Source organism: Triticum aestivum, chromosome 5A, assembly GCF_018294505.1.
Source record: "Triticum aestivum cultivar Chinese Spring chromosome 5A, IWGSC CS RefSeq v2.1, whole genome shotgun sequence".
Classification (NCBI taxonomy): domain Eukaryota; kingdom Viridiplantae; phylum Streptophyta; class Magnoliopsida; order Poales; family Poaceae; genus Triticum; species Triticum aestivum.
The window spans coordinates 638,083,744-638,094,368 of record NC_057806.1 but is presented as its reverse complement, the minus strand read 5'-3'; the positions used below and the strand labels follow the sequence as shown (position 1 = coordinate 638,094,368).

Here is a 10,625-nt window from a genome sequence, read left to right as displayed (position 1 = left end):
AGCTCTGCTGGATCGAAGTTCGTGGGACGTCATCGAGCTGAACGTGTGTTGAACTCGGAGGTGCCGTGCATTCGGTACTTGGATCGGTCGGATCGTGAAGATGTACGACTACATCAACCGCGTTCTCATAACGCTTCTGCTTACGGTCTACGAGGGTACGTAGACGATACTCTCCCCTCTTGTTGTTGTGCATCACCATGATCTTGCATGTGCGTTTTTGAAATTACTACGTTGCCCAACAGTAGGATTCCCCCTCGGGGCGCACCCCATGAGGCCGGCCAGCCCCCTCCTCCACTCCTTTATATACGGGGGAGGGGCACCCCATAGACACACAAGTTGATTTCTTAGCCGTGTGCCGTGCCCCCCTCCACAGTTTTCCACCTCGGTCATATTGTCGTAGTGCTTAGGCGAAGCCCTGCGTCGGTAACTTCATCATCACCGTCACCATGCCATCATACTGACGAAACTCTCCCTTGGCCTCAGTTGGATCTAGAGTTCGAGGGACGTCACCGAGCTGAACATGTGCAGACCGCGGAGGTGCCGTGCGTTCGATACTTGATTGGTTGGATAGCGAAGACGTTCGACTACATCAACCGCGTTACTTAACGCTTCCGCTTTCGGTCTACGAGGGTACGTGGACACACTCTCCCGGCTCGTTGCTATGCTTCTTCTAGATAGATCTTGCGTGACCGTAGGCAAATTTTTGAAATACTATGTTCCCCAACAATCATTGGCCAATCGATGGAAGTGCAAAGGCTCTTTGATAGTTCTTCTGTTAACCACTTGCATGCGCACCTGATCATGGACTATGGGCGCAATCTCTGCAACTGAAGAACCGTTAATCCATCTTCCGGGCTCTCCAAACCGCCTTACTCTAATTTTTTAGTGTTTCTATCACCCTCCTTAAGCCATGTGATCCTTGATGTTTGCATCCACATCATCTCCTCCCGATAAATAAACTCATTCATTTTGTCCATGATTCTCCTAATATCCTCTGTGTCGGCGTTCATGTCCATAAGCTCCTCGAGTTGGGACCTAGACTTGGCCAATTCTCTAGCCACGCTACCAAACTTCTTATTGCCCCACGCGCTGGAGTTGCCATGGTCTCTCTAAGAGCTTCGTGGAGCTTGTCCAGATTATCAACATAACCAACATAATCCCATGCATCCTTGATTACTTCTAGAAGTGAGGACTCACATTCCCAGAATACCTTGTATGTATCTCCTAGCTTTTGGGCCAACCTGACTGGCATCGGGCTCTCCTTTCAATACCAAGGTGGTATGACCAGAACAAGGAAACACAACATGCCGCACTTGATAGAACGGAAAAATATTGTTCCACGCATTAGTAGTTGTCGCTTTGTCCAAACATACTTTAACGTTACCAGCACCAGTCGACATGTTATCATAGGTAAAAGGAATACTCTTGAAACACAAATCAACAAGTTCACAAACTTCAAGTGTGTACCAAAAAGCAACCATTTGTGGTTTCGGCCTAGGGGTATTGGATAGATGCTCAAAGTCCCATAGAGCTTTGTTAAAATCGCCAATAACGAGCCACAGCTGGTCACCGACATTCTTCAATCCCACAACTTAGTCCACATTAAATGTCTATTTTTAATACGGGGTTCACCATATACAAAAGTAACTCTCCATTGTGTTGCATCAACATGTACCTTGACCAATGCATTAATATATCTATCATCTCTGTCCAGAACCTCTACTACACACACTTCATGCCAGAACAATGCAAGTCCTCTACTCAAACCATCAATGTCAACTCCTTCAAAACCCTTCAAACCGAGACGAGATCGAATTCATCTCATCTTCACTGCCTTTTGTCTAGTTTCACAAAGGAACACCATTGTGGGGGATGCGACTGAGCTATGGTCGCAATCTCGTGTCGGCGTTCATGTCCATAAGCTCCTCGAGTTGGGACCTAGACTTGGCCAATTCTCTAGCCACGCTACCAAACTTCTTATTGCCCCACGCGCTGGAGTTGCCATGGTCTCTCTAAGAGCTTCGTGGAGCTTGTCCAGATTATCAACATAACCAACATAATCCCATGCATCCTTGATTACTTCTAGAAGTGAGGACTCACATTCCCAGAATACCTTGTATGTATCTCCTAGCTTTTGGGCCAACCTGACTGGCATCAGGCTCTCCTTTCAATACCAAGGTGGTATGACCAGAACAAGGAAACACAACATGCCGCACTTGATAGAACGGAAAAATATTGTTCCACGCATTAGTAGTTGTCGCTTTGTCCAAACATACTTTAACGTTACCAGCACCAGTCGACATGTTATCATAGGTAAAAGGAATACTCTTGAAACACAAATCAACAAGTTCACAAACTTCAAGTGTGTCCCAAAAAGCAACCATTTGTGGTTTCGGCCTAGGGGTATTGGATAGATGCTCAAAGTCCCATAGAGCTTTGTTGAAATCGCCAATAACGAGCCACAGCTGGTCACCGACATTCTTCAATCCCACAACTTAGTCCACATTAAATGTCTATTTTTAATACGGGGTTCACCATATACAAAAGTAACTCTCCATTGTGTTGCATCAACACGTACCTTGACCAATGCATTAATATATCTATCATCTCTGTCCAGAACCTCTACTACACACACTTCATGCCAGAACAATGCAAGTCCTCTACTCAAACCATCAATGTCAACTCCTTCAAAACCCTTCAAACCGAGACGAGATCGAATTCATCTCATCTTCACTGCCTTTTGTCTAGTTTCACAAAGGAACACCATTGTGGGGGATGCGACTGAGCCATGGTCGCAATCTCGTGAACCCCCCCCCCCCCCCCCCCCCCCCCCCCCAGCCTATAAGATTCATTTGTCCCGGCGGAGTTCCTCAAAGGAACCCGCCGATGTTGACGTGTTTTTTTTCATTATTGTTTTGCAGACCCAATTTAACTCTTTTCGGATCCTGCTTTGCTGAAGGATTAGGAGGGATCACAGCTCCAGATTTCTGGATTTTTTTTTTTGAGGAACAGATTTCCGGATTGCTTTTTTTTTTGACAAGAAGATTTCTGGATTGCTAGCTGCATATTATTTGAGCTTCGGCCCGGAGGCTGTTCAATTGCAATAAAATTGAAGTCGTTGAGAGCTGATCCGATTTCTTTGGTCCTTCCGTTGACAAAAAAAGTATTAATTGAATGATGGGAAGGGCGCAGTGTAATTTTCGCATCGCAGCCGTCCATTCGGCACCGATCCGACCGTCCATTGCCCGTGCGCGCGGATCGACGGGCCCACGCCACCCCTTCCCGCGCCGTTTAAATACTCCGCCCAAACTCGTCTTCCAGGCATCACCAACACAACCCACTCCCGCCAACACAGCGCGCTCCCGCCTCCTCAAATCCCAATTCCCCATCGCCCATCGCCAAATCTCTCCGCGCCTCCACCCCGCCAGCCGCCATGGAAGCCTCAGCCGCCGGCGCCGTCGCGAAGGCGAAGAAGTACGTGGTGGGGCGCAAGCTCGGCGGCGGGCCCAGGAAGCAGGCGGTGGCGCGGTCCGTCAAGGCCGGGTTGCAGTTCCCCGTCGGCCGCATCGGGCGGTTCCTCAAGAAGGGCCGCTACGCGCAGCGCGTCGGCATGGGCGCCCCCGTCTACCTCGCCTCCGTCCTCGAGTACCTCGCCGCCGAGCTGCTGGAGCTCGCCGGGAACGCCGCCAAGGACAACAAGAAGTCCCGCATCATCCCGCGCCACCTGCTGCTCGCCATCCGGAACGACCAGGAGCTCGGCAGGCTGCTCGCCGGCGTCACCATCGCCCACGGCGGCGTGCTGCCCAACATCAACCCCGTGCTGCTCCCCAAGAAGGCGGCCGACAAGGAGCCCAAGTCGCCCAAGAAGGCCGCCAAGTCCCCCAAGAAAGCCTAGTCGATTACTTACTGTCTAGTAGGAGTACTTCGTAATAGAATTAGTGTTCGCTGTTTGGGTAATGGTGTCGATGTAGTGATGTTCTGCTCTGCTTTGAAAAAAAGAACGTCAGAGATCTCTCTGACTTGCTGTAAATTTCTGCTCTGTCGACAATCTGTTCATGATTTTGTAGTGCTATATGGAGTTCTACATTTGTGCGGACGGATGACTTGTTGTATTTATTACCAATCGTCTGTATCTGACAAATTGACTTGGCGTGGTTACTAGAAAAACTAGCAGGAGTCAGAGTTGCAAGCTGAAGAAGCAGAGGAGCATCCCTGACCAGTATTTTACATGTCACGTAGTATGAGTTCAGGTTCAGACGAAGAAGCCGGTGCGCACAAACAAGGGGTTGATGGGCAAGCTTGGCAAGAAGGAAGATCCTGGAAGATAAGCCCCTCTTGCCTTGCCTTGTCTGACTCTGACATGATCGGCCCGTCGAATTCAGTTCACGGTGCCACTGAATGAGAGTGTCTGATTCAGTCCTTTCTTGCCGATGCAAGCGAAACTCGCAGGACTTCAGAGAAGCACAAGCAGGAATTGTTCAGAAGTTCACGGTTTGTGCTTTGGTTTGGGCAGAAGAAGAAGCCGCCTCGGTTCATGCTGGTGTTCATGTGTCAAATGCAGGGTGATCTGGGCGCACCTGAGGAGCGTCGGCGTCTGGCTTGACAAGATCATACCACTGTGGCACCACCACATCGGCCAGAACGCGCTCTTGGACTCAGACCTGTACCTCCTCCGCGCAACAAACCCATTGCTCTGAATTTCTGAATTCTGAATTCTGAACCTGATTCAGTATATGGAGCTCAAGCAGCATGCCCGTTGTTCCTTCCTTCATTTCAGCAGGTCACGAAAACTGGCACAAAGCCATGTATGTGCTCACTTTGTCGGACAACATGGTGATCTCTTTCATAAACTGGTTCAGAAGGCACTGCAAGAGTCAGGTCGGCTGGGCCGTCCCCGCAGTCGATCAGCTGCCGGCGACTCCAACCAATGAACCAAACACAAGCTCCTGGAAAGGTACGGCGAAAAGAAGCCACCATTCTTCTCCACGGCAACCTGGAGCTTGGAACACCTGAGAATTCCGATCACAGCGCTGATGTTGTGACTCGTGATGCCATCCGCAGGTACTGCTCGCAAGTAGCGCAGTGCAGGAGCTGGAGCTAAATTTATCCCCCCTTAGACCGAATAGGGGATCGGTTAGAAATGCCCTCACTCCTGCAAATGAGTTGTAGGAGGTTTGGCGCGATCTGGACCGGCGAGTGAATTAACACGATTGTTGGAGGAGGTTTGGTGCGATCTAAACCGGCGAGTGAATTACACAAATTGTTGGAGGAGGTTTAGTGTGATCTAGACGGAGAGTGAATTACACGATTGTTGGAGAAGGTTTGGTGCGATCTGTACCGGCGAGTGAATTATTAGCGACATCCTTTTTATTTTTTCGTCCACTCTCTGTGCGCTGCCCTACTAGTCTACTGTACATGATATTCGCACAAAAAAGAGTTTACTGTGCATGAAACAGTTCGTCGGCCAAATTTTCCCCTTGTCTTGATAGATACAGGCGTCGTGGTTTCTATTTCATCATGTACTACTTCTGGTGCAGTTTTCTTTGGTGATGAAGACTTCCTCTTCGATGAGAATGACCGAAGCTTCAGGGACAAGAATAAAGTGATGCCCTTTTGGTTTGTCAGCGAGCTTTGGTTAAGCGTCGTGCTTAGCTTTGGTGCCTTTATGAAAGTGTTCTGAATTAGTGCAGTATGCACCTGTGTAACCTTAGTACTTCCTCCGTTCGGAATTACTTGTCGTAGAAATGGATGTATCTAGATGTATTTTAGTTCTAGATACATCCATTTCTGAGACAAGTAATTCCGAACGGAGGGAGTATAAATTATTTGTAATCAGTACCTGGACCAGTGTTCTAGATGGATGATTGCAGGCAATGTACTAGGAGTATGTCTGCATAAGACTACTACCCCTTGGCTATTGTAATTTATGCACCTCTCAAATGTTGGATTGGGTATTATGTATCCACCTATTGTGCTACTTTGCTGCTCTATAGCACTGAGCTTTATGCCTTGCTTCTCTCAATCAGGCTACACGCTTCTCCTTTGTGCTCAACTCCTGTTGTTTTTAATCAGGATAAATACTTATGATTTATCATGTGCAACTAAAGATGGTAAGCTTGCCCAGCTGGCACACGCGGTTAGCCACAAGGTTTGGACCCGACACCGTGCGGTAGGGCGCGCTGCTGGTCTAGTTCTTATTATGATAGGTTAAAATATTTGTTCGCCAGACACTTCTACTTTGGATTTATGGTTACCTTTGATGAAAGTGCATTTTCTACTACCGTGCATTAATCAGCCGCTTAATTATTTCAGGATCCTAAAGAAATCACAATGTACTAACCTTCTGCACGTCTTATTTTTCTTGACCTTTCTGTCACATGATCAGTTTGTGTGTGTCAGCCTTTCTTAAATAGTGTTTTTTTGTTTGGATGCCTCCCCCTTTTGCAACTCTATATATCCTAAAAATTTTATTTTCTCTTTCTATTTAAAGATTTGGATGCTTGATATCTTCTGAAATAAAAGTTTGTGTTATATTCTATTTGGACAAATGTGTTTATACCGACGAGATATTTTAAACAAAACTTATACAAAACTGATCTATAAAAAACTTGATGAAACTTGGTACATACAATAGTTTTTTACAGTTTCGTAAGGTCTCTCCATGTTTCATATTTGAATTTTAAAATTTGTGAAAATAAAATATATTCAATAGTGATCTTATTTCAATGTTCTCTTCACAAGGAACATAAATTTGCAAATGTATCATAAATCAAACTTACTTTTCAAAAGATAAAATAAATTTAAATTTTAGAATCATATGAAAAAAAACACTGGTGGCTGATACAGGTAATAACTTACTGTTCAGTACTACTAGTCTCTACTTTGTGAGTGAGAGGAACGGTATTGCAGGTAATAACTACGAGGGAAAGTTGTCAGGAGAAATAGTGATTGATTGATACGACATAATTAATGCTTTCTCCGTTCCATACTACTCGTCACTGATTTAGTACAAAGTTGTACTAAATCAGCGACGTGTAATATGAAACGGAGGGAGTAGAACAAGGGGCCATAAATTGATATTAACTAAGCAACACAAAAACCAGATGCATGCACGGATCCGAATCTCAAAGATAACCGGTGGCTAATACATGTATACCGTGCATTCTCTACCTTTGGTAGTTCTTATTATGATAGGTTAAATACTTGTTGGATTTATGGTTACCTTTGATATTATCGTTTATTTATTATTTTCTACTTCTGTGCCTTGATATACTGACATTCTATACTGCATACCCGCAAACGATTATTGGAGGAGGTTTGGTGTGATCTGGACCGGCGAGTGAATTATTAGCGACATCCTTTTTATTCCTTTCGTCCACTCTCTGTGCGCTGCCCTACTAGTCTACTGTACTCTACATGTAATGAAACAGTTCGTCCGCCACTTTTTGATGAATGATTGAAAGCTCGTCAGAAAAAGAAGAGGAGACACAGTGCGCGTGTACGGTGCGCGGCAGGTAGAGAGAGAGACCTCGCGACATAAGTCAGTTGTACCACCGGCGATCGAGCCAGTCTCTCCCGGCTCCGGCTCCGGCGCGCCGCTATCCATACCAGAGGTCCTTTCCCTGCCGCCCGCGGGATACAACATACAAGGATGAATTCCCTCTCCAACCTCCTCGCCCCCCGCGCGCGCCCTTCCCTCCCGCTCCCGCTCCCGCTCCGCGCCGCCGCCCCGGCCACCAGCAGCGCCAGAGCGGCGGCACCGGCCCCGCGACGGTGGCGGCAGCGCGCGCGGCTGCCCTCGCCGGTCTCGGCCGTGGCGGCGGAGGCGCCCTCGGCAGCGTCGCTGATTGATGGCGAGGAGAAGGAGAAGGAGGAGGGGCAGTTCGACTGGCTGGACCAGTGGTACCCGCTGGCCCCCGTGTGCGACCTGGACCCCGGCGCGCCGCACGGCAAGACGGTGCTGGGCCTCCGCGTGGTGGCCTGGTACGACCGCGCCGTGGACGAGTGGCGCGTGTTCGACGACGCCTGCCCGCACCGCCTGGCGCCGCTCTCCGAGGGCCGCATCGACGACAAGGGCCGCCTCCAGTGCGTCTACCACGGCTGGTGCTTCGACGGCCGCGGCGCCTGCCAGTTCATCCCACAGGCCCCCGCCCTCGGCCCACCTGTCTGTAACCATCCATCCATTCTCCTTCTTCCTCCTCCGTTCGATCACAAAACCAAAACCAAAACCGAAATGTTTTCTTCTCTGAATTGCGCGGCGCAGGTGCACAAGAACAGCAAGGCGTGCGTGGCGTCGTACCCGAGCGTGGTGCAGAACAACATCCTGTGGTTCTACCCGAGGGCCGACGAGGAGCACCGGGACGTGTTGCAGAGGAAGCGCCCGCCATTCATCCCGGAGATCGACGACCCCTCCTTCGTCACCGTCTACGGCGTCAGGGACCTCCCCTACGGGTACACGTCCTGTGAACCTCGATCGATATATGCGGCCGCCTCCCTCCATTGCAGAATCTCACAGCTCAGATGATACCCTTGCAGGTACGATGTGCTGGTGGAGAACCTCATGGACCCTGCCCATGTCCCCTACGCGCACAAGGGGTTGATGGGCAAGTTTTGCAAGAAGGAAGACCTCGGCAGATAAGCCTCTCTCTCTCTCTCTATATATGCATGCCTGACATCGAATTCAGTTTGCAGAGTGTCACTGAAACACTGAATACAAATGCTGATTCAATCGTTGTTCTTGTTCTCTTCACAGTTGAGTTCGACATCGAAGGCGGTGGGCCGATAAAGATGAAGACGAAGGAGGCGAACGTGGACGGGTTCCTGACGGAGCAGCAGGAGAACCGCGGCTACTTCCGGTACGTCGCGCCGTGCACCTTCTACGGCTCGCCGCTTCCCAGAGAGGTCGCACCGTTCGCCGTCGACGACTCGCCGCTTCCCAGTGAGGCCACGGAAGAGGTATGCAGCCATGGATTGATGAGCCCCGTCTGCAAGTGAAGTTGGCAGCACTGGACACTGGAGAGACCGAGAGAGGAACAAATCAGTTTATGGCATGGATTGGTTTGGGCATGCAGGAGAAGAAGAAGAAGCCCCAGTTCATGATGGTGTTCATGTGCATCCCAGTGGCGCCGGGGAAGAGCAGGGTGATCTGGGCCTTGCCGAGGAACGTCGGCGTCTGGCTCGACAAGGTCATACCGCGGTGGTACTACCACATGGGCCCGAACGCCCTCTTTGACTCGGACATGTACCTCCTCCACGTCGAGGTAATTAATGGAGCTCAAGCAACAGAGACACATTGCTCTGAATTTCTGAATTCTGAACATGATCCCATTGTTCTTCCTTCGTTTCAGGAGCGCAACTTCGCCGCGGCCGGCGTCGAAAACTGGCACAAAGCCGTGTACGTGCCCACGTCGTCGGACAACATGGTGATCGCCTTCAGAAACTGGTTCAGAAAGCATTGCAAGAGCCAGGTCGGCTGGGCCGTCCCCACAGCCGATCAGCTGCCGGTGACTCCAACCAAAGACAAGCTCATGGAGAGGTGCCACGACAAGCTGGAGCTTGAAACGCCTGATAATTCCGATCATAACAGCGTTGATGTTGTCCGCAGGTACTGGTCGCACGTGGCGCAGTGCAGGAGCTGCAGCGCGGCGTTGAAGGCCATGAAGGCGCTGGAGGTCGCCCTGCAGTTCGCGTCGGTTGCGGTCGTCGGGTTCCTCGCCGTCGCCAAGGGGACGCTGGTGACGTCGGTCGTGCAGAGAGCCGCCGTCGTGTCCTTGGCCGTGCTGTGCTTCGGGGCGTCCCGCTGGCTGGCGAGCTTCATCCAGAAGAACTTCTATTTCCATGATTACATCCATGCTTACAAGTGAAGACATATTCCGGCCCGTGCCATGCAATCAAAGAAAAATAGATGTGCCGAGAGAGGGCTTTAATACATATATGCTCCTTCATGTATGCCTTCACATCCTTATGCTGTCCAAATAAAGGAAAGTTGTAAATATGCTAGCAGTTTTGCTAAGTCGCAGTAAGACTTCGTTATGTCTCAGTCGATGATATATTCCTTTCATCTTGCACGGAGATTCGTAAAAAAGAATTCTTTTTACTTTCTTTTTTTCTTCTTCTTATATACTAGTATCACTTGACTCAGACAGCTATGTCTTAGTCAACTGAGACCTAGGAGAGCATTGCTAAATTCGGGCATGACCTTTGCTCATTTTTTAAGTATTTGGATCACAATTCAAATAGGTGAAATAAAAAGGAGTTAAGTGCATAAGTACATTTCATATATGAAATGGAAGTGCATTTAAATAATTAAGAATAAATGAATAAGATTCCAACTTTATTATAATAAACAAAAAATACAAACTTAATTACAAGTTTGTTAATAACAAAATGAAATGGATAAAGAAACAATACATTTTATTGAGGATCAAACAATTACAAAGTGATCACACAGAATATACATTATAATTAGAAACAGGAATCTTTACTAATGGATTTACATAGATCAAAAAGTAAAAGAAGAAAAGAAATGTAACCCCTAGAACTAAACCTAAACTGGAGTAGTTCTTCTTCTTCTTCTGATCCTCTTTACTTCTTGATCAAGACCTACAAAACAAACAACAAACAAA

General features: G+C 48.4%; 2 protein-coding genes across 2 annotated transcripts; both read left to right on the top strand.

Moving 5' to 3' along the window:
- Nucleotides 1-3,322: 3,322 nt before the first annotated feature.
- LOC123108116 (probable histone H2A.5) lies at nucleotides 3,323-4,116 on the top strand. Its single transcript, XM_044529966.1, has one exon. It carries the CDS (start codon nucleotides 3,434-3,436, stop codon nucleotides 3,893-3,895), a length of 462 nt encoding a protein of 153 aa, XP_044385901.1. The 5' UTR covers nucleotides 3,323-3,433; the 3' UTR covers nucleotides 3,896-4,116.
- A 3,361-nt stretch (nucleotides 4,117-7,477) lies between these two features.
- Nucleotides 7,478-10,039, top strand: LOC123105522 (protochlorophyllide-dependent translocon component 52, chloroplastic). Its single transcript, XM_044527603.1, has 7 exons — nucleotides 7,478-8,164; nucleotides 8,264-8,451; nucleotides 8,536-8,634; nucleotides 8,751-8,955; nucleotides 9,072-9,260; nucleotides 9,348-9,535; nucleotides 9,605-10,039. Exons 1-7 carry the CDS (start codon nucleotides 7,652-7,654, stop codon nucleotides 9,861-9,863), a joined length of 1,641 nt encoding a protein of 546 aa, XP_044383538.1. The 5' UTR covers nucleotides 7,478-7,651; the 3' UTR covers nucleotides 9,864-10,039.
- Nucleotides 10,040-10,625: the final 586 nt, after the last annotated feature.

What these genes read in the sequence shown, in the direction of transcription:
- LOC123108116 (XM_044529966.1), top strand. Translation starts at nt 3,434, where the DNA reads ATGGAAGCCTCAGCCGCCGGCGCCGTCGCGAAGGCGAAGAAGTACGTG.
- LOC123105522 (XM_044527603.1), top strand. Translation starts at nt 7,652, where the DNA reads ATGAATTCCCTCTCCAACCTCCTCGCCCCCCGCGCGCGCCCTTCCCTC. An exon ending in AAGAAGGAAGACCTCGGCAG is followed by an intron (nt 8,635 to 8,750) that starts ATAAGCCTCTCT and finishes TGTTCTCTTCAC; the next exon opens with AGTTGAGTTCGACATCGAAG. An exon ending in AAAGACAAGCTCATGGAGAG is followed by an intron (nt 9,536 to 9,604) that starts GTGCCACGACAA and finishes TGTTGTCCGCAG; the next exon opens with GTACTGGTCGCACGTGGCGC.